The 22,757-nt window shown below is 56.3% G+C and overlaps 1 protein-coding gene across 3 annotated transcripts in view; it reads right to left on the minus strand.

Moving 5' to 3' along the window:
* OSBP2 (oxysterol binding protein 2) overlaps positions 1 to 22,757 on the minus strand; it is a 114,961-nt gene that overhangs the window by 27,705 nt on the left and 64,499 nt on the right. For all 3 annotated transcript variants that reach the window (XM_086623825.1, XM_086623824.1, XM_086623823.1), the window contains exon 4: positions 8,669 to 8,919. In XM_086623825.1, the coding sequence (XP_086479951.1) occupies positions 8,669 to 8,919 (251 nt within the window). The remainder of the gene's footprint in view (positions 1 to 8,668; positions 8,920 to 22,757) is intronic.

Here is a 22,757-nt window from a genome sequence, read left to right on the forward strand (position 1 = left end):
GGCGGTGCCAGCGCTCCAGGCGTGCAGCACGGCATAAAAATGAGCCGTTCGGATTCCGAGCGCCGAAACGCGCAGAGCGTTGGCACCGCGAGGGGGTCGATCCATCCTTCGTGTCCCCCTCCTCCACCGAAATACTCTGAGCAGAAAGCAAAAGGGAAAAGACAAGGATGGAGCCCACTTGAATCCCAAATCATCTCGCACGAACAATCAGATCGCAACGAGACGCAGTTTTGAGTGCGGTCATCCACCGCGACAGCAATGGCACCCACGGCCGTGCTGGTGGCCCAAGGCCAGGCTGGCCAGCCACCACCAGAAGCAGCAGCGCAGGGGACATCAACACAGGCTGCTTAAATAACAGCAAATCTGTCCCAAATCCTTGGAATGACCATCAGCTGGCTCATGAGCATCCCGGCTCTCTGAAGCAGGACGACACAGGTACACCAAGAACTGCTCCTCCCTGGGGAGCTGGTGGCTAGAGGAGAGCCTGAAAGAAGGTGCTGAGCCTCACCAGGTCACGTCACCGCAAAAAAATAAGGTGTCATTGCTTAAAAACCCATGAGGACAGGAGGTGTGAGATGCTGAACATCATCCCACTCCCTACTGCTTTTCTTTCCATACTTCTCAGCGTTACATCGGAAGGAGCTTTGTATCCAGACAAAATGGGTGCTACAGAAATGCACGGACGTGGAAAAGCTCATTAGTGCCCAACGCGGAGCGGGAAGACACCAGAGCAGAGCAGGCTCCAGCCCACCTTCTGGTGACCTGCAGCACGCGCTGCACACTGCCAACGTCAGCGTGTCACCAAGACTCCCAATGCTCACCCGAGGTGCTCCCAAAACCACTGATGGTCCCATACCAGGTGGCACCTTGTGCCCCAGCAGTGCCCATTTCTCTCTGGGGACCGTGGATTCCCCGAGAGTCAGAGAGAGACATCCATGGTGGAGATGTCCGCGATGGAGACATCTACAATAGAGATGTCCATGATGGAGACACCCACACTTGGGTAGGAGTCGGGATCTGGTCTCACGGTTGCGTCTCTGGGAATTTTATTACCTCATCGTGTTATTTTGGGCCATTTACCTAAATACCACAAAGACACCAGTGTCCCCTGCCGCGAGGCAGGCTCAGCGCTGCTCAACCAATCAAACCCACCTTGCCCAGGGCATAGCTCCTCAAAGAGGACTCAACCCAGGGCCAGCACCAGCATGACGGACATGTAATCCACCCCACGCAATCAAGAGAGGATTAGTGCAAAACAGAGCCCAATCCGCCAGCCCGGCTGCGTTAATGGGCTCTAATCCCGTACCCGTGCAGCCTTTATGTAGGATAACGAATCCGTAGGATATCAAATCCATAATCATCGTGTACTCAGCATGATAAAAGAAAATTTTCATCGTGGCTCTGAGAAGCGGAACAAGGCAACGCTACCCAGGGGTTAGGGACCAAAGCCATGCCAGCCGGTGGCTGTGGTCCAGGAAAGACACCGGGTCCGGTGTCCAAAGCATCGTGCTCTGGTGGAAAAATAACTTAAGGAATGTCCAGGATGCTTCGGCATGTTGGCAGCACCACCCCCTTCCACCCCAAACCTTGCCAAGCAGCACATGGCAGCCTCCAGCATAAGAAGGACATGGAGCTGTTGGAGCTGGTTCAGACGAGGCCATGAAAATGATGTGAGGGCTGGAGCACCTCTGCTATGGAGACAGGCTGAGAGAGTTGAGGCTGTTCAGCCTGGAGAAGAGAAGGCTCTGGGGAGACCTTCCAGCACCTTCCAGTGCCTAAAGGGGCTACAAGAAAGCTGGAGAGGGGCTTCAGACAAGGGCCTGTAGTGACAGGACACGGGGCGATGGCTTTACACTGAAAGAGGGGAGATTTACGTAAGAGATAAAGGAGATTTTTTTTTACATTCAAAGTGCTGAGGCACTGGCACAGGTTGCCCAGAAAAGTTGTGGCTGCTCCATCCATGGAAGTGTTCAAGGCCAGGCTGGATGAGGCTTTGAGCAACCTGGTGTAGTGGAAGGTGTCCCTGCCCATGGCAGAGAGGTTGGAACCAGATGGTCTTGAAGGTCCCTTCCAAACCCAACCATTCCATGTTCATTCTATGATTCTATGTCTTCAGCTTTTCCTTTCGATGCTCTTACCAGCACCGGGGCCTCTCCACTGCCACGTGTGCCAAAAATCACCTCCTATCCGGGAAGCTCCTGGCATCGGCTCTTCCCCAGCAGGGAGGTACCTCCAGGCAGCTGCTGCAGTTTCGTCCTTCCTCTTCGCTTGCCCAAAGCACTGAGAACTACCGCAGCAGCGTGGGGACCCTGGTGGGAGCCTGCAAAGCAGAACAGCCACCACCACGAGAGCACTTGGAGGCCCGATCTGTGTGCTCCCTGGTGTGCTCCGGGAGCTCTGTCCTGCAAACGGCTCTTGCCAAGAGAGGTTATCAAGGCTCTCGCCGGCTGCTTCTTTTCTCATCCGCCCGCTGGAGCGTACTCCAGGCTGGGAGAGCATCTGTCCCCAACCGCACGGTGAGCAGCCGCAGTGGCAGCAAGCAGCTGGCGTTGCCCACGGGCAGCTCCGACCCTGGCATCTGGAGGAAGCTGCTTCAGTTTGTACCTCAGTTTGCTGCCGTGCCAGAGGTGCTGCAGGAGCGGCGTCCGCCGCAAGTGGCTCCTCCACCCGACTCATCTCCCACTGCCATAACTTCTTCCTGGGTAAACCCATGGAAGAGCAGTGCCGCCATTCCAGTGCCTTCTCCTTCAGCGGATGCTGGAGGAAGGAGCCGGAGAGAAGCATCTCGGTGTGTCAGCCCAGGCGAGAGGCAAACACAACCCTTGTGACACCAGGGGCAGAGCCCCAGAAGGGATTAACCCAGTGCCACGTTGCTGTCTGCCCTCCGCACGTCCCCGTCCTGCCCCACAGTGCTGATAACCGCCTGGCACAGCCACGCGGCAGCTGCCGGAGGATCTCCACGAGGTCTCACCTGGTTCAGCATCAGAGGCTCTTCAGCCTGGCCAGGCTGTCTCATGCTTCAGCAGAGCTGCTGCTGAACATCGGGCGCTGCTGACAGCGCAGTCAGCGGCCCCAGCGTGCTAAGCCCACCGACACACAGCCGCCCGGGGAAGAAACGCTCGAACCCTCCTCTGAAGCTGCAATAGAAACGTTTCCGCTCTCAGCCAAAAAAACTGGAGCTGTGAGAGGTGTCCTCAGGTGCTGGTGACAGGCACATCCCCCATCTTCTTGTCCTAGGCTCTGAAGGGAGCCCCAGGACAGAGTCTGAAGCCTCCTGGGGGTCAGATGAACATAATGAGGAGGAGGAGAAGAAGGAGGAGGAAGAGAGGCGAGAAGCCCCAGGGCACGGTGAGGATAAAGCAAGTTGTCTGCAGGAGCCCCAGTCGGCACGGAGCACGAGATCTGAGCACCCACCACACGTTGATATAATCTGGCTGGAAGGACTCAGCAACCATGGGGAGTGATGATGATGAGGAGGAGAGCTGGAAGAAGGCACTGTCTGGACAGATTTGATCAGAGATACCCTGACATCTCTAAATTCAAAGAAGGAATAAAGGATGCTCCAGAGAAAGTTACAGCAGCACCAAGCACAGGGGCTGGGCTCCCCTTGACCCCAGCCCCGCTCCGGCAGCCGTGCAGGCAGGGACGGAGCCCCCAGTGACACCCATCACCCTCCACCCCAGGTGACACCAAAGCACTCACCAATTATTTACTCGCCAGTGCGGCGTATCCGCAGCAAAACCGCCCAGGACACGCGGACCTCCCGCTGCAGCCTTCTCTGCCGACGAGGATTAATGGGTTGGGTTAAAGATTTAATCCCAAAGCCGGGGGTTTTCTGGGTCGGTGACATGGTTTTCAGCATGCTGATTAGCGTGCACGCGCATCGTTAGCGCAGCACGGATAATTAAGACGGGCCACATTACAGCACGGGCACGCAAAAAAACGGCTCCTCCTGCGCGGTCGCCACCGCAATAGTCCCAGGGAGGAGAACCCTGTCCCACCGCGGGGCTCTGCTCTGATTTCAGGCAGCAAAGCATCTGCTCAGGGCCACTGACCATGGCTGGGTCAATCCCGGGGCCGGAGCTGGCACTTGCTTGCTGCAGCGCGGTGTAAGGGCGCGCAGGGTGAGGGCTGCTCCAGCCCCACTGGCTGTCCTGGGCTGAACTGGGAGCAGCCAGCTGGCTGCTATTCCTTCCGTGCCCAGCGCCTCTGCCCCGGCAGCACCATGCAGGCAGAGGGGAGGTCGGGTCTCATCCTGCCTGTGTCACGATGGGCTCGGGGACCCCGAGATCCGAGCCAGATCTGCGCCGGGATCCTGTCAGGTTTGTGGCAGCGCCATCACCCCAACCACGCAGTCACCCCAGTGTCCGAGCCCTGGCGAGGAGATCCCGGGGACTCTCTTTCCTCCCAGCTTTAAGCAGTTCTACAAGCACACACAGCCACGTACGGCGGTTAACTCATTGATAAAACAAACCGTTAGAAACCCCGCACCGGGCCGGAGGCTGCTCTGGTGAGCCTGACGCCGCTCTGACACCATGCTCAGTGTCACTCCGGTTTAATACGGAAACAATTGTGGGAGCATAGGTTCATCACGGCAGCATCCCCGCGGGGCAGAGGAGGCTCAGACCTCACGACACAAGCAGCGCAGCTGGGACATGGGAAGGCAGAGGAGCAGCGCAGCTTCCCCCCGGGCAGCTCGGTCTAGCACTGGCACCCAGGAGGTCTCCAAATCCACCAGGCAGCTGTAACCCCCCCGGCTCCCGCACTCAGACCCTCCACAAACCCACCTCCGGTGCCCACTGGTGGATGCCTCCACCGGGCAGATGCCACTCAAAGGCTCCAGAAGCCAAGCGTGGCCGTGGGGAGAGGTTGGCTGCTCCTCGAGCCACGGGCATGTGGCACCGGGTCACCCCGTAACCGCTGCTGAGCTGGAGCACGGCCCCGAAGGGATCCGTAGGGAGAAACACGGCCGGGGCTGGAGGATGTAGGCTCTGGGATACTGCTGTGCATCCTGGAGAGGCTTAAACGAACAGCCCGTGGCCACTTCCCGGGGGAGAAGCAGCACATGCTGCTATCCATCTCGCTTCTGGTTCAAGCGTTGTGTTTCATGTACTGAAAAACCCCGACTGCAGGTTCCGAGGGCTGCAGGATGCTCTTGGCGCATGTCTTGGGGTGCCGGTGCTCCAGATAGGTCCGTTCCCGGGGGAAAGAAAAAGGCGGGTGGGGAAGTCAGTCTGCCTGGAAGCAGGTGCCAGCGTCCCCCGCATGATAGGCTTGGGTGGCCACCGCCACGGTGGCCACGAGAAAGCACAAAGGCAGCCAAGAACAGCGCAGCCACCGTGCGCTCGCACACAGTTCGGCTGCCTCCGAGCTTCGCCACGGCAAACCCCATTCCCATTAAAAATCCTATTTCCAGCACCACCCCCAGCTCTGTAAGCTCTTCCCAACGCGCAAAACCGGCTTCTGCAGCGTGTCCGCGCGGCCCTGCTGTCTGCTGCGGAATGACGAGACGGGAGCTCTCCCTGCTCCTTGGACGAGCCAACGCAATTCAGCACAGCGCCCTTCGTCTCCAGGCCTCCAATTATCCCTTTAATTTGCCACTTATTATATTTACACGCCTCCCACTCCTCCCCCGCGGCAGATTGTGACTCGCTTTTCCACGTCTCCTCCTTGGCACTCCTTGCAGCGACATGGGGCCTCTTGGTCCTGGCGCAGCCAAACTCTGCCATGAGTCTCACCGGCGCGGTGCTATGTGAGAATTCCAAGCACGGATGGGAGCTGAGCGAACGGGTGGCTCACAGAGCCCTGCAACAGTCAGCCCCCACCGCGTTTTAGATCCTCACCTGTAACACAAAGGTTTGGCGCATCCCGCTCTGCCTCGGCCCAAACCTTCCTCCGCCATCCCGAGCACCACTCACCCAGGGGCTGCCCGAACTGATTCCTCCTCCCGATGTCCGGAGCCATCCGAGGCAGAGCCCCAGAGCACGCAGCAAGGAGGTCACCTTCACCTTCACAGCGAAGCTCTTTCATTTACATATGTATTTATTTATTTCTACTTGCTTGCTGCCGCTCCCCACGGCTCCGGGGACATTTACATAATCGGATCACAGGCAGCTGGACGGAAAGCCCAAGCGCCAGCCTCAGAGCATCCGTCCCATCCTGCTGCGGGCAGCGAAGCCCAGCCCTGCCCTGTCCCCTGCCCAGTGGCTGGGGCACGGTGGCCGCACGGGTCGCAGCCAGGAGCGGGACTCAAGCACAGAGCCTGGGGCTGCTCGGGAGGAGGCAGGGTTTGTCGTGGCTGGAGCTTCATGGATCCGAACCCCCCTCAAGTGCTCAGGGATGCAACCGGAAAAGAAGGGAAGGCAGCAAGATCTTAGCAACGAACGGGCGGTGCCGCGTGTCACCATCCCTGGCGTCTCCTGCAAAAGCAAATCTCCAGTGCACAGGAAGAGGCGATGCCCTGGGAGGCAACTGGGAGCGGATCAGCGGGTTCGGTGCTGCGGCCAGGGCAGAACGCGGACACGGAGCATCCACGCGCCGGCACCAGCCTGTCACTGCTGGCTCAGGCCTCCCTGGGGAAGAGCCGGTGGACGAGGGGTGTTTAATTCCTCCTGCAAGGAATTCCTCCAGCTCGTCAAAAGCACCCTGTGCTCCCACGGGACGCGTGGCCCCAGGAAGCCCACCGGGCTGGTGGTGGGCAGGAGGACGGTGTATTTTCACCCCCTGCCAGGAGATGGCTTGGCTTCTGACTTCATTATTTGGTTCTGCATCTCTCTAGCGATATCTCCCGTTTGGATACAGAAGATTTTGGGACCTTTGCGTCGCGCGGAGCCGCCCTCCAGCCCCGCGAGAGGCTCCCTTGGCAGGGGGCCCCCGCAGCTCGCAGAAGGCATCGCCAAAAGGGATCCATGCAAGAAACGGGGACAGCGTAACTGGGAGCACCAGCCCACCGCGATGGGGTGGGCAGGCGGTGGGTCCCCCCACAACCCTGCCCTGCGTCCCCCTGCCCACAGCCCTGTCACCTTCCCCCCGAAACAAGAGGCTCCTCGGCAGGTTGGGAGAGCTGCAACCACCCCCCCGGAGCTGCCGCTTCGCTCCTGTCCTGCCGCTTTGCCACGTCACAGCCCTTCCCCTTCGGACATCTCCAGACACTCAGCCCCCGGCTGAAGCACAAAAGGACGCTGTTAGAAACGGATCTCTGACACCCATCCCAAAACACGTGCCTCGCTCCCTCCTCTACCCCACTCATTGCTCGGGGTCCGGAATAAATCACGTTTCTCCGGGATTTTTTTTTCTGCACAACAATTTTTGTGCTATTTCCCACTATCCAGACGGCCTCGCTCAAGCTTTTATCACGTCACAACTGCCGTGACCTCCTCCTCTCCAGGCTGGACCCACCAAATATCGCTCTGCTTGTCCCTTCCCAAACGGCTGCTAGAGAAACCCTCTCCCCAGTGACTCCCTGCCCGCATCCCACAGCCGCTCTGCTTCCTCCCAGCAAACCTCGGCAGCACCCAGGGCTCCGCCGTCCCCTCCCCACCGCTCGCGACACGCTGCCGTCCCCACTCCAAAAACTTCAACGAACTCCCTGTGACGAGCACGCAGCACAGGCACTCCCGAAACCGCTCCAGAACGCAAGACATCATCTCAGGAAGCCCTTTTTTTCCCCCACCACGGCTACAAAATCCTGTGAGCAGGGCCGGGGGGGATGCTGCGACCATGCGGCTCCCCGAGCACCCTCCAGCTCCGGCTGGGGATGATTATTGTTTTTCCAAGCTCACGTAAAACAACACACGACCTCCTTCTGCTCGGCGCGGTGACGGCGCTGCTCCATTCACAATTCCCTGAGCTCTGCCTTCATATATTATTCCAGGTCCGTTAAGCTTTTAGGTTGGTGGGTTGGGGTTGGTTGGTGGTTGTTTTTTTTTTTTCCTTTAAATATTTAATGGAGTTTTACCCTCTCTTCCCCTCCCCAAAGGTCCCCAGGGAAAACGCGGCTCCCTGAAAGGGCCGTCTCACTGCGACGAAGGCAGAAGAGAAGCTGTCCAAAAAATAATGAGGAATTCCCATCCCGCTGCACAAGGCGGGGAGCAGCACCGGTGCCGGCATGAGCTTCCCAACCTCCAAAACGGCGCAGAGTGGGAGAGCGCAGCTGGCACCAGGCACCTCTCCGACCCCGAGGGGGTTAAATCCCCCGGTCGTGTAAAACAAGGGCAGCTTCATGGAAGCCGATGAGGACATGAGCAATGTGGGGATGGGGGTGTGAACCCACAGCAGGCAACAGGCTCCGAATTGTCGTGCCAGCCGGAAAGGAACCCCCAGGAACAACCAAAAGCCCCTTTGCATCCCAAATCTCCACTTTACAGCCAAAACATCCTATTTTGGAGCAGCCTCCCAGAAAAGGATGCTGTAAGGATGCAGCAGACCGGTATCTGGGGGGGCTGCACCTTCCCAACTTCCCATCCCCTCCCCGCGGTGCTAAGCCGGCACTGAGCTCCTGGCAGTGCCCGAGCCCGGCACCAACGCACAGCTCCAGGAGAAAGCTGGCGCGCGGGGAGAAAACGGCGTCGTGCCGGAGGGAGGAAGGACGATGGAGGAAGAGGAGGAGAAATAAAGCTTCTCCCTCTGCCTCCTGGCAAACCGCGGCGGCTCGGCGGGCAGCACTTACGTTGATCATAGCATTGGAGGTGATGCGGAAGAGCGTGGCTCGTTCGTTCACTGCCTTGATCTTCTCACCACTCTCAGCAGGCACCTTGAGGTTCTCCAGCTCGCTGAGCGAGCGCTGCAGGGCCGCCCCGTGCTTGGCGATCAGGTCATTGCAAGTGCTCAGGTCCTCCAGTTTACTCGAGAGGGTTTTCAACGTGCCGTGCAGCTCGCTCTTGTCTGACTGCGAGGCGGGCTCCTCGTCGCCCGAGTCATCTGCAAAGGGAGGGATGGAGGAAAAGAAAAAAAAAAAAAAAGAAGAAAAAAAAACAGTTTCCATGGTTACCCTTGGACGTACTAACCCCCCTGCCAGCGCTGCAGGCAGGGGGACCTCCTGCCTCCCCACCGCGTGCAGGCAGCTGAGCCGGGGCTGGGGGGGTCGTTGGCACTGTGCGCCCTGGGAGCAGAGTGTGGGGTGGAGGAGCAACATGGGAGGTCACCCGGCGCCCCGAGGAGGCAGCCAAAGGACTCCTGTGGCTGTCACTGGGCTTTGGTTCAGGGCTGGGGGACAGCAGGGTGGCACCAGGGACGGGGGGCTGGTGCCACCACGGAAGGGCCACGTGCTAAAGCTCCCTGTTCCGTTATGGGAGCTGGGCAGAGCATCAAGGTGCCTGCACCAGGAGCAAAGCTCACAGGGCTCTGCATGGTCGAAAAGCTCTTTCACCCACGGGAGAGGGCACGGGACACCGGGGAGAGCAGCAGCTTTTACCCGAAACTTCAGAGGGCACGAAACTCCAGGATCAGCCTCTCCCCGGCACGGCAGGAATGGTTATCCCTGCAACTCCACAACGCTCGGGTGACTTGGAACCAGCAAACCAACCAGAAAGTGAGCAGCGAGTGGGCACAGCGTGTCTTCAGCCCGTCCCACCGCTCACCCAGGGATGGCGCAGGGGGTGAGCAGCTCCGAGGGGCGGCATCACCTAAAGCTCATGCAAAACGCGAGCGCGGAGCGGTGGCAGTCCCCTGCGCAGGGAAAGGGTCCGGGCACCCCATCCCCGCGCCCGTGCCCTGTCCTCCCTGGGCGAAGGTTGGCTCCAGGTTTCTCTGGCTGCACCCAAAAACCGTCGGCAGAGCGCAGAGCGGCCCCTTTCACTTCCCCTTCCCTCAATCATCTGTTTCTGGATTAAAAAGAGATGGGCACAAGTGAAACCTGCCCACGGCTTCTGTGCCAGGACTGGGGGAGCTGCGGAGGATGAGGACGTCCTCCAGGTGAGATGTCGCGACGCTGCCAAGGTCAGAGCTCAGGGATGGCTCGGTGAAAGCGGGGATATGGCACGTCACCGTTCTGGGCTGGGAGGAAAGGAGAAAAGCCCCAACTTCGCTGATGGGTGGGCATTTGGGATTTATTGCTGACTCGTTTCAAAGTACTGTAGATATGGAGAGCGATGTTCAGCCACTGCTTGTGTCCATTCCACTGCTCTTGGGCCAGCCAAGGAAAACGAGGGAAAGAGCATCCTGCGTTGGACAGGACCGGGGGTGTGTTCCTAAGGCGGGAGCCAGAGCAAGTGGGATAGAACAAAAGGACCCTCAACCCAGAGCCGAAGCAGCAGCGGAGCACAGCACGGCGCTGCACCAAGTCTCCTGGCTATGAAGTTCCCCAGAAAGGATGTGAAGGGACAAGGCTGACTTGGAGCACATCCTCGTTTCAGGCTGACAGAGTTTGGATTGTTCAGCCGGGAGAAGAGAAGGCTCTGGGGAGACCTCCCAGCACCTTCCAGTACCTAAAGGGGCTACAAGAAAGCTGGAGAGGGGCTTTGGACAAGGGTGTGCAGTGACAGGACACGGGGCAATGGCTTTAAACTGGAAGAGGGGAGATTTCGATCAATCTAAGGAAGAAATTCTTCCCTCTGAGGGTGGTGAGACACTGGACCAGGTTGCCCACCAGAGAAGCTGTGGCTGCCCCATCCCTGGAAGTGTTCAAGGCCAGGTTGGATGAGGCTTTGAGCAACGTGGTGTAGTGGAAGGTGTCCCTGCCCATGGCAGGGGGGTTGGAACTGGATGATCTTGAAGGTCCCTTCCAACCCAAACCGTTCTGTGGTTCTATGACTCTATGAAGGCAGCATAGCCCAGGGATGAGGCTTATCCCACCCAGCAGGATTTACCCAGCTGCTCAAGGAGAACAGGAGAAGAAAATCAAAGCCCGGCCAGGAAACAGGGCACAGAGCAAAACACAAGCAGCGCATGAAGCACCAGGGCAGCATCTCCCAATGCAACCGTCTAGTCTGGCTGCAACCCGGAAGTTTTATGTTTTATGTTGTTTATATCTCCTTTCATGGCCTCCCATGCATCTCTCCTTCGCCACCAAACACAGCACGAGCTTTCACCAGAGCTACTGCCCAGCAACACAGCCTCCACCTTGCAAGGCTCCATCTGCAGCCGTCATATGATCTTAGAACGGTTTGGGTTGGAAGGGGCCTTCAAGACCATCCAGTTCCAACCCCCCTGCCATGGGCAGGGACACCCTCCACTACACCAGGTTGCTCAAAGCCTCATCCAACCTGGCCTTGAACACCTCCAGGGATGGGGCAGCAACAACTTCTCTGGGCCTCTGATCAAGCTGGAAACCTGCTCCTCTGGAGCTGTAAGGTCCACACACTGGTCCAGTAGGTCTAGCCTCTGGCACTGCCCTTGTGCCACAACACCACACACCTCAGCACCACACAAACACACCCGCGGGCACCGATTCAAACACAGCCCACATCTCAGGCGTGTGATCTGCACACAGGGTGGGCACAGGATGGTGGTGGCATTTTACAGCTCAGCCACGGCCACGTATGTCCCGTTGAAGACCCCCCTGGCTCTCTCCAGGTGCCCATCCATGCCCTCCCCACGGCATCCCGGCAGTGTGTCCCAGGCTGGGCAATCTGTGGGCACTCAAGCACGCGGATGAGAACCACCTCGCCATAGCATCTGGCAATCTGATCACTAATGACTCTTCAATGGCCAATTTATAATATGTTATAAAAAAAAAAAATCTACTAGAAGCAGAAGTCAACCCCACCAGCTCGGTTTTCATCACAGACACCAGACAGGCAACCCTCACCGCTAACCATGTCCAAAAATCCACCGTTACCTCTGTGGGACTCAAGAGGACAAACCAAATTTGGGATTTTTCTCTTTGCACCCATCGCTAATACTTCTCAAAAAGAATTTTATCCCTTTACAAAGACCACCAAAATGGTGCCAAGCAAGAGGAAGGACCTCTCACCTGCCCCAGGCAGCATTCAACCCCCAGATGCCCCCTTGTCCCGGGTCCCAGCCCAGGGATCTCGCCCATCGCTAAACTGCTCTGCCGCAGGGATGGCACCGCGTAGTGACCGACAGGCTCCGTCCTTTGCCAAGGTGGCACCGCCCGCCCAGCGCCGCCTGTTTGTCCCGGCTGTGGCAACGCTCCCCGCCCGCGCGCTCGGCTCGAGGCAGGAGGCACCAACGCAGCGTGGCCCATTTCTTTTTGTATCATTTATTTATTTTTAATGGCTGTGCAGAATTATCGTGCTGGGACGCTGGTGGGGTGGGCGGCAGAATCCCACCTTCCTCCTCCTGCTCTTCCTGCTGCCCATGCAAACGGAGGAACGAAGTGTCAGATTCTCCGCTGAGGCTGCAGACCTCAAACGGGACCTTCAGGCGAGAGGGTGGTGGTGCACCCAAGGGGGCAAAAGCACAGCCGGCGCAGAGGACGGAAAACTCATCACCTCCCTCCATCCCCGGTATCCACATCCCCGTAACCGGCACCTCCTCCGCACCCACAGCCCCCAGGACATGGAGACCTGGATGGACGCGAAGCTTCGGTGAAATAAAAACATCTCAAGCAAGATCATTTGGTGCAATTATCTCAAATCCAAGCACGGGAAGAAGGAAACACGACGTCGCGGTTACAATCACATCGGAGCAAGTTAAACCCGAAAACGATCGCGCGAAGCACCCGAGCGATCTCACCGCCATCCCAGTAGGATGAGGCACGGACACCGCTCTGGAGACGGGCTTCCAGCCCCCAATAAACACTGAAACGCCTTCCAGCGCTGGAACACTCCGGTCCTCACTGCCCGCGCAGCACTGGCACGGCCGAGTGGGATCCACCGAGGCCCCGGAAACTCCTCGTCCCCAGAAACATTTCATCCCTGGAAACTCCTCGTCCCTGGACACTCCTCGTCCCTCACTTTACTACCTGGAGGCTTTTGACGCCTTGATGGTTATTCTTGGCTCTGGGAAAGCCGGGAGGTTGGATGAGGTCTTGGCTTCACCAGGAAAAGCATCCTAAAAGGGCCAGGAAAGAGCAAACCATAGCCCCGCGGGGATGACCATCACAAAGAGAAGAGCAGCACGTGAGCTCCTCCTTATTTTCTAAATTATCCTCATGTTTCCTCCACTCTGTCCTTCTGCACCTTCTCCATGCACAACGCTCACCAGAGACTCCAGCACCCTCCAGCGCCAGGATGCCAGCAGTGGGCTCCTGCCAGCCCAGGGAAGGGAGATGGGAGGACCAACGTCACCTTTCCCCTTTCTCCTGGGAGCTCGAGGGAAAGCTGACCAAAGCCAAAATAAGCAGAGAAACAAACCCACCTCTTTCCTCAAGCAACTCCCAACCTTTCGGATCTGCACCAGCTTCAGTCCAATGGCTCGTGGGTCAGAGTGGCTGCAGATTCGAGTGGAGAAGCCACCTTCACCCACCCTTCCAGCTCCTTCCTTGATACCATCAGGACAATCATCACAATGGGAACGGTTCCTGACGCACGGCCAGGACGGTGGGGACGGGGTTGTCCCAAGTTTCTCCATCTTGGGGAGGATGGTCCCAGCAAAGCCGCTTTGCTGCGGCTGTAGGAGACCCACCACCTCCTACGGTTCCTGCTGAAGGTTACTGCAAAGTGCCGCAGGAGAGAGAAGCGGCAAAATTTGTTCTTGATGCTGAGAATAAAAGGATTCGCTCATCCAGAACGGTGGAAGAGCCGCAAGCCATGGCCGGGAGGGCTTTGCTTGGAGCGTGGCCAAACGCCGGGGCTCTGGGATCCTTCCCTCCTTCCAGCCTTTGGATCAACTTAGCCAGGGGGAAAAAAAAAAAAAAAAAAGAAATGGATTTTGCTTTGCTCAGGCTGGTAAAACATCCCAAAGGTCAGGAAACACCCTCGGAGAGACAGACTCTGTCCACAGCTCCGCACTCGAGCACAAACGCCGCAGGCGACCTACAGAACCAAAGCTGTAACCGGCCCGGCACAGGCACCGCGCGGGGCCTCTGCAGCCCCCAAATCCAGGGCTTTCCTAATCACAGTGATTTAAGATCACAAAACCTCCTGAAAGCTGGAGAAACTTATATTCCTAAATGCTTGGGAGCTACAGAGGGGGAAAACACAACTCCCAACTATTTTTTCCACCCCTGAGAACGGCTGAGTAAGTCCAACTCGGAAGAAACCCATGGAGGACAAAGGTGCTTCTCACCAGGACGCAGTGTGGACACGGCACACCGGGGACATCCGTGAGGCTTTGCTGCAAACTTCACAATGGGCGAGATGGAAAATGAAGGCAGAGCAGCACAGCGTCCCTCGCTGGGATGCTCCTCCACGGGGGAGCTGGCAGAGGGAGGATGGCACATGGGCCATGGCAAGGAGCACCCCGGCACGGCCCCAGCTCCGCCCCCAGACTCCTGCTGCGAAGTTTTCCAGCGTGGCAAGTGTGTCCCAACCCAAATCGAGTTTTCACGATGGCTTCCAAAGGCTGGTTTCCAACACAAGCACGGGATCAGGAAGAGATTGGCAGGATCGGGGCGGGGAGGACTTGCCAAGCTGGAGGACGCTCTGTGCTCATCAGCTCTCAATGCTGCCCTTACACCTTTCACCAGTTTGGCCCTTTTGGATCCTCATCTCCAAGCCCAAGCTGGTTCCCAGCAGCTCCTAAACCACGTTAAACCTCAATCCAATGTCCATGACTGGGCAGGGCCAAGGTGGACCCAGGGGCTGGTGCTGGCACCAGCAAAAAGCACAGAGGCTCTGCTGGAGCCAGGAAAGCATCCCTGCTCCCTGCACACAGTGTGGATCCTTCAAGGACACCAATATTATTTTAAGACGTGGTTTCCAGCCGTGCCACCTCCAATGCAGGCCCCAGCACACCCTGTCCCTGCAGAGCGAATCACAGAGTCACAGAATGGTTTGGGTTGGGAGGGACCTTCAAGACCATCCAGTTCCAGCCCCCCTGCCATGGGCAGGGACACCTTCCACTACACCATGTTGCTCAAAGCCTCATCCAACCTGGCCTTGAACACTGCCAGGGATGGGGCAGCCACAGCTTCCCTAGGCAACCTGGTCCAGTGCCTCACCACCCTCAGAGGGAAGAATTTCTTCCTTAGATCCCACCAAAATCTCCCCTCTTTCAGTGTAAAGCCATTGCCCCGTGTCCTGTCACTACACACCCTTGTCCAAAGCCCCTCTCCAGCTTTCCTGTAGCCCCTTTAGGCACTGGAAGGTGCTGGAAGGTCTTTCCGCAGCCTTCTCTTCTCCAGGCTGAACAGCCCCAACTCTCTCAGCCTGTCTCCAGAGCAGAGGTGCTCCAGCCTTCCCATCATCTCTGTGGCCTCCTCTGGACCCGCTCCAACAGCTCCATCTCCTTCTGCTGTTGGGGACCCCAGAGCTGAAGGCAGCACTGCAGGGGGGCCTCAGGAGAGCAGAGCAGAGGGGCAGAATCCCCTCCCTGGACCTGCTTAACAAACCTCCTCTCCGGGCAGGCACACGCTTTCGTTTCGCACGCACCCTAACGCCACGCGCCCCTCCGAGCCGGACCCTTCCACTCCTGGTCTCATGCTCTGGTTTGACGTGCGAACCGACTCCCGGGCCATGTGTTGTGGTTTGCCTCTGCAGGGCACGGGCACGGAGCAGTTGCTATAGGAACCGTTGGCCTCCCCGTAAGCCGGGAAGATTATTTTTGGAGCTATTTAATCGACGCAAAGTGGCTCAGCAGCCATTGGCAATAAGCCTCTCCGGGCTTGTTTCTCAGCCCGCAGAGCGACGCGAAGCCTCAGCGCCCGGAGCGGCAGCTCGCGAGGAGGCCGTTAAGGCAGAAACTCTGTTTTCCGTCTCTAAAACTTCCCTCAGCCAAATATTTCCCATCACTGGCAATTTCTCCGGAGCCGGTGGAAGGGCTGGAGGGGCAAAGCAGGCACCTCTTCGTGCTGGGGCTTTGCATCGCAGCCTGTGGGGAGAACCCAGCGCCACGGTGCCCACTGGGGGCATCACGCAGCCCACCCACCCTGAAATCATCGGGGAGACCCGGAGCAACCCCAGGGTGCTGCTGCTCGCGGCCAGGCGTGTCGGGGCTGTCCCTGGACAAGCAAAGCCGGGATGAGCCTTTTCAGGAGGACGGGGATAGCACAGGGAGAGGCAAAGGGACTGACAGGTTCAAAGATTATGTGATTCTTCTCCTTGTCCAAGCGACAAGCTAAGCCGGCTCAGCTTGCCCTGGAAAAGCCCTTCTCCCAGGCAGGCAACAACCTGCCCAGCCCACCATGGTCACCACCGAAATCCCACACGAGATGTTCTGCTGATGCACGGTGAAAGCTGCTGTCAGGCACCAAACCAACCCACAGCACTGCCCGTTTCCCCAATCCACAGCCCAAACCAGTCACCTTTTCACAAGAGGAGAGCCCACAGCTGGTCTCCACCAAACCCATCCACAGCCGGTCTCCACCAAACCCACCCACAGCCGGTCTCCACCAAACCAACCTTGACCTCCTCACCAGAGGATGCTGAAGCAGTATATTGGCAATCCCCAACGCCCTTTGGAGATGGGCTTTGGCACGGCTGGCTGATGCCGATGCTCCTTGGAGCGGCACTGGGAGGTTCAGGGAAACTTTGTAAAGACTCACACGGCAAACCTGAAGCAAATGGTGGAGCAGCATTGGTGCTTTTAACGAACCCCACAGTGCTAATGAGCTTCTCTCAAAGCAAGAACCAGGACAGCACAGACCCGCTGCTGCTGTGCTCTCCCAGATCTGACAGGCAGCGTGTTGAGGGGTAGTTTTTCCCATTGCTACGGAATGCTGCAGCGTGTCACATTCTTCCTATCACACACTTCCACACAGTGACTCTGGGACACGACTTCACAGAATCACAGAACGGTTTGGGTTGGAAGAGAACATCCAGACCATCTAGTTCCAACCCCCCTGCCATGGGCAGGGACACCCTCCACTACACCAGGTTGCTCAAAGCCTCATCCAACCTGGCCTTGAACATTTCCAGGGATGGGGCAGCCCCAGCTTCTCTGGGCAACCTGTTCCAGTGCCTCACCAGCCTCAATTTAAAAAATTTCTTCCTTAGATTTGATTGAAATCTCCCCTCTTCCAGTTTAAAGCCATTGCCCCTTGTCTTATCACTACACGCCCTTGTAAAAAGCCCCTCTCCAGCTTTCCTGTAGCCCCCTTTAGGTACTGGAAGGCTGCTCTGAGGTCTCCCTGGAGCCTTCTCTTCTCCAAGCTGAACAACCCCAACTCTCTCACCCTATCTCCATAGCAGAGGTGCTCCAGCCCTCAGATCATCTTCGTGGCCTCCTCTGGACCTGCTCCAACAGCTCCAGGTCCTTCTGGTGTTGGGGACCCCAGAGCTGAACACAGCACTGCAGGGGGGTCTCAGGAGAGCAGAGCAGAGGGGCAGAATCCCCTCCCTCGACCTGCTGCCCACGCTGCTTTGGATGCAGCCCAGGGCACGGTTGGCTTTCTGGGCTGCCAGCACACGGTGCCGGCTCATGTTGAGCTTCTCATCAACCAGCACGCCCAAATTCTTCTCCTCAGGGCTGCTCTCCATCCATTCTCCATCCAATTCACCCATGTGGGGACAGCAGGGCACCCATAGCCAGCCCGGGCAGGGCACACCAGCTAAAACAGGCACGTAAGGCAGGAGCAGAGATTCAGGAGCTTTCCTGCTGCTACAGTTTCCATGGGAAAAGTCAGCAGAGCCCATGGCCTGCCTCAGTCCAAGCTTCCTCTCTATAGTTGTCACCAGAGGTCCACTGAAAGCACTCCATCACCTAAAGCATGTCCCCTGGAAAACACCCCAGTCCCTACATAGCTCAGAGGGTTACAGAAATGGGCAACTCGAAGCTGCTCTTCCCCTTTGGTGTCTTTAGGAGCTGACCCAACCCAACCCACCACTGATGGTTCCAGGACACTGGCCACCAGCGTACAATTGGCATCACAGCTACCAAGGCTTCCTACTCCGAAAGCAGAGCTTTACTTCCACCAAGAAAACAAAGCCTAGTTTGGTTCTCATCGTCGGTGTTTATCACCACCTCAGGTCACTGCAACACCTCAGCGCCCAAATTTCCTGCACCCCTTACAATGAGGACACGTTCAACCCCTGTGCCTAATTTCAGGGGGGCTGAAGGCCAGAGCCATGGCCAGCCCTCGCTGCCCACGGGGAGCTGCCGGGGCAGGAGCAGCCTCGGGAACCGCTTCTTCCGCTCCGATGACGACGTATCCACATCAGAACCGTCCCCTGGCTCAGCTGCTTGAGGTAGGTGACAAGCTCTGTCGCTCCCTGCCTCAGTTTCCCTCCTGCTGCCATCCAGAGCTGGTGCTTGGGAATCACGGCATGTTTGCTCGGCTTGGAGAGGATGAAAAGAAACACGGTGGGGGACAGGGACGGGATGGACAGGACACAACCCAACTGCAAAATATAACATGAAAAGAGCAATATTTCACTCTCAACCTCCTTCTTCTCAGTTCTACCTCTTGGGCACTCTCTCCTGCCTTTTCCATACCTGTCCAGGAGTTTTGTATCTAATCGCATGAAAAATATCACACTTATTTAGCAAAAACCCTTTTTCCTCCCCAGGCAGAGCGGAGGAAGCCCATGAGGACAGGCAAGCATCAAAGCCGATCTCTGCTGCAGCAATCCCAGACAAAACTCGGAGCCCTCGCTCCTCCCAGGTGTTTCTACAAGTAAATACTCCGGAAACCAATCCCACCTCCTTAGGAGATTCCCTGATTTCTCCCATCACCAACCAGTCTCCCTGTTGACACTACAGGTTCGATTCAGAAACACCAGCTCTTCCCATCTGGGATTATCGGGATCTCTTGGAAACGTTGATCCCCCTGTCGTTTCTCAACGGAAGCCATTTCCACATTGGCTCTAGAAGACGCATCTGCTCTCACCGCTTTTAATAGCGATGATTATTAAATGGCAACGGGCATCTATATTTAATAGCCCAGCCTGGCTGCCAAAAGATAGATGGGGGTTTTCACAGCATCTGCAGATGGAGGCACAGGCGGTACTTTTGTGGTAATAAAGGATTACACTGGGAATTAATCATCAAAATAATCATTCATAAATCGTTCCGAATTTGGGCAGTCGCTTAGCAGTTATCGCCAACCTGGCAAGGCCGTTTCTTCTCCTCGCTAATGCCAACGGAAGCCTAAAAATAGGGAACGTTGGCTGCTTGTGACAAGCTGGGACACCTCCTCAAGTCACATTCAGTGGAAGCAGGTGGTGGGCACGAGCCGAGGCGAGAGGTCCCCCAACCCGGTGATGGGGCTCCACAGAACAAGTCCAAAGCTCAAAGAAAACTGCTCCTCACAAAACATCCCACCAGATTCACCTGAAATCCCTAAGGACTGCAGAGAGAAGTGAAGAGAGTAAGTTTTGCAGGAATTGAAGTCCAAGGACTTGAGTGACGTGACCTACATCGGCCCAAGGTTGAGCAGGGGGTTGGATCAGAGACCTCCAGAGGTGCCTTCAGACCTAAGATACTCCATGACTCTCTGCTAAGCACGATTTCGTCCCTTGTAGTAACTGCTTTTGGTTAAAAATCAGATGTAAGAAGGGAAATTCAGCATACATATCCGAGTAAAAATTAATGGGTAAAATAAGTAGGATACAAAATCAGGCTTAAAAATTTTTGGAGCCTTTCTTTGGACAACACAGCATCATTCTCCTACCAGGGCATGCTGAAATAAAGAAGGTAATCAAAGGGAAGAAGTTGCTTTTTTAAAATGTTACTACCACCTCTTGATTTCGGTGATTTCCTTAATATTCCGGTGCGGCTGGTTGGAGCCAAACCCAAGGGGAGACGCGATGCTTTACCGTGGCCTTGCAGCGCTTGCTTTTTTGGTAAGCAAACATCACAGAGAGACAAGGACTCAAAAGACCATGAACAAAAGAGCAAAGGGATGAAGAGCAGCCGGGGTTAATCTCTCTGCCTCACATTGAGGATAAACTACAGGTTCCAAGGAAAGCAACCAGGCAAATACACACCGATACAGCAGGGAACGTGCAGAGAGTCTAAGGGAGCTGGGACCCCAAAACTCTGATCCCAAAAAGATGCCTACTTGGAAGGAGCAATGCTCCTGAGAAGAGACTGCACAAGGAATTTCTTCTGAGACATCAGAAAGTGCAATTGCAATCCAGGAGGCCAACCGAAACGGTCGACAGGCCTTGATCTGCTCCGGCACCAGCCCTTGGCCGTTCTCCTTGCGATCAACCCTTCTGCGCTCATGGTGAACCATTTCCAATCAAGGGGAGCAGTCGGCTCCATCCTGCCCATTGCACCATAACCCAGCCAAGCCACCAGCCTGATGTAAAATCCACTTTATAACTGGAGCTGCCTTGGCACCGCAGCCTCAGCGCAGCGTCAGCACCCAACCAACCCCCAGGAAACGAAAAAGACCCTACCCAAAACCTTCCTTCCATGCTGGAGGAATGCCAGGGGACCACATTTCCAAGAAAAACCCACACCAAGTTTCACTTTCAGGATTCAATCAGCAAGCAAACAGTATTAGTCCCATTACAGCACAGGACATCACAGGAGACCTAAACTCACACATTTCTTTTGGCACAAGCTATCCTTGCCATAAAGGTCTTGAAACCAGTGAAACCACACCAGGGATGAATTTTGACCCACCTTGTTTTATCTGCTTCCCTTCCTACGAAATAAGTATTAAAATACGGTCCAGAACGGAGAGCGGACACACCAGTCCATTAATGCACATCAAAGACTTCGTGTTTCTTGAAAGAGAAGCACTGGGAAAGCACAAAGTATTTTTATTATGATTACTGCAGCGTTCCCAGTCCAGCCATTGAACGTTTTATTGCTGCAATTAGAAAATGATGATGTTACCAGTCAATAAGCCTCAGCAGCAAATGCTGTGCTTTATCGGGATCGCAGTCGTTCTCTCTTTCCGGCACATACATGATTTTCCACTTCACCCAATCGCCTAAACAACTCCAATAAGCTGATTAATTGGGCTACAAAGATGTACAGATGGGTTTAAAACACACGGGAAGGCAGGGTTTAGACTCAAAATAAGAGGAAAACGTTGGGAAAATGGAGCCTGAAATACAGGACATGATAAACGCAAGATACCACGCTACGTCAGGGGGGAGAAGCAACCCAACAGCTAATGGGCAACCACCGGGTGAGCAGAAAAGGAGCCAATAACCACGGGAAATCCAGTATAAATTACTGTCATGGTTTGACGTGGAGGGGGGGGTGGTTCTGGTGGCAGGAGAGGGGTTTTGGTCCCTGTGACCTCCCTGGTCTTGGAACCGGGTTAGGCTTAGTTCTGGCCACCAGATCAGACTGCCATCCCCCTCGGGGTTGAGCCAATAGGGCGCCTCTGCGAATTGCCCTATTTAAGTCAGGACAAAGGGACCGGAAAAGGTGCTTCGCCCAGGATCGAGCAGAGAAGGGAGGAGGGCACTGCCCCCGCTCCCTGGCTCCCGGCCGGGCGGCTGCCTGCGTCGGGCCGGCGCCGCCCACGGAGGATGGCGGCGGCGGAGCCAGCTGGGGAACTCGGGGGCACCCCACTCCCGGGGTGCCCACTGGGCTGAGTTCACCTGGAGAGGACTGAGATCTGAGAGAAACAGCCGCATCGACAGCAGGTCAGTGAGGATGGAGCGGGAGGCGGTGCCGGAGCCGAGTTTCCCCTGCGGCTGGTGGTGAGATGGCAGGCGGCCCCCTGCAACCAGGACGGCCTCGGTGGAGCAGAGACCCACTCGCAGCCCGTGGGGAGAAGATGCCTGAGCCTGAGGATGGTCGTGTTGGGACGCACGACAGGCGGAGAGGCATCTGGAGTCTGCGTGACGACCCACGCCGGAGCGAGTGGCTACAGCTCCCTAAGTACCCGAGACTGTGGTAAAGCCCACACCGGAGCAATCTGTGGGGAAGGATTGTTTCCTGTGGGCTGGACTCACGCTGGAGAAGTTTGTGGATTTTTCCTCGTGGGTAGGGGATCCATTGGAGCAGGGGAAAAGGGTGTAAGGACTCCTTCTCCTTTAAGAAAGAAGCAGCAGTAACAGCACGGAATGAACTGACCTGCACTCCCCCAGTCCCTGCCCCTGTGCTGCTGGGGGGAGGAGGTAGAGCCGGAGGAAAAGGGGAGGGGGGGGAGGAGGTGTCGGTTTTAAGATCTGGTTTTGTTTCTTTCTGTCCTCTCAAGTAATCGGTTTTTGTTTCCCTTTGTCCTTCTAAGTAATCATTAATAAACTGTTTTGCTTTGAGAAAAGCTCTGCCTGTTTTGCCCAGGACCATGGTTGGTGGGTGCTCCCTCTGTTCTTGTCTCAACCCTCAGTCCCTTTGGTTTTTTTTCTCTCCTCTCTACTTTACTGGAGAAGGAGAGACTGTGTGAGTTTTAGTTGCTGGATCAGCCTAAAACCACGACGATTACAACGAAACTTTTAAAAGAGAGCTAAAAATAACAAATAAATTCAGGGTTATAGAACAGAAAAGTCGTATCTGAGACGCGCGATGTGATTTCTGGTCAGTGCCCAGCAGCTCGTGTCCGGTTTGGAATACTGCGCTCCTCAGACAGACGTGCACCGTAAGAATTCACCCGTAAGGACGACGCTGGGGCTGGAAAACAGATCTGTAGGGAGAGACGGAAGGAAGGGACAGTGTTTTGCAGAAGTGGGAGAAAATCATCTGAAGACTTGCTAACAGTCCACAAATAACAACTTTTATGAAGGACAGAAGGGACTGATGTCTCCATGTCCATAACAGACAAGAGAAGAAGCAGCCATGAGCTTAAGCTGTTGCAATGACCCTGGAATATTTGGCCAACTGACCCACCCCAGAGCAGGGAC

Source organism: Tauraco erythrolophus, chromosome 19 (assembly GCF_009769465.1).
Source record: "Tauraco erythrolophus isolate bTauEry1 chromosome 19, bTauEry1.pri, whole genome shotgun sequence".
Classification (NCBI taxonomy): domain Eukaryota; kingdom Metazoa; phylum Chordata; class Aves; order Musophagiformes; family Musophagidae; genus Tauraco; species Tauraco erythrolophus.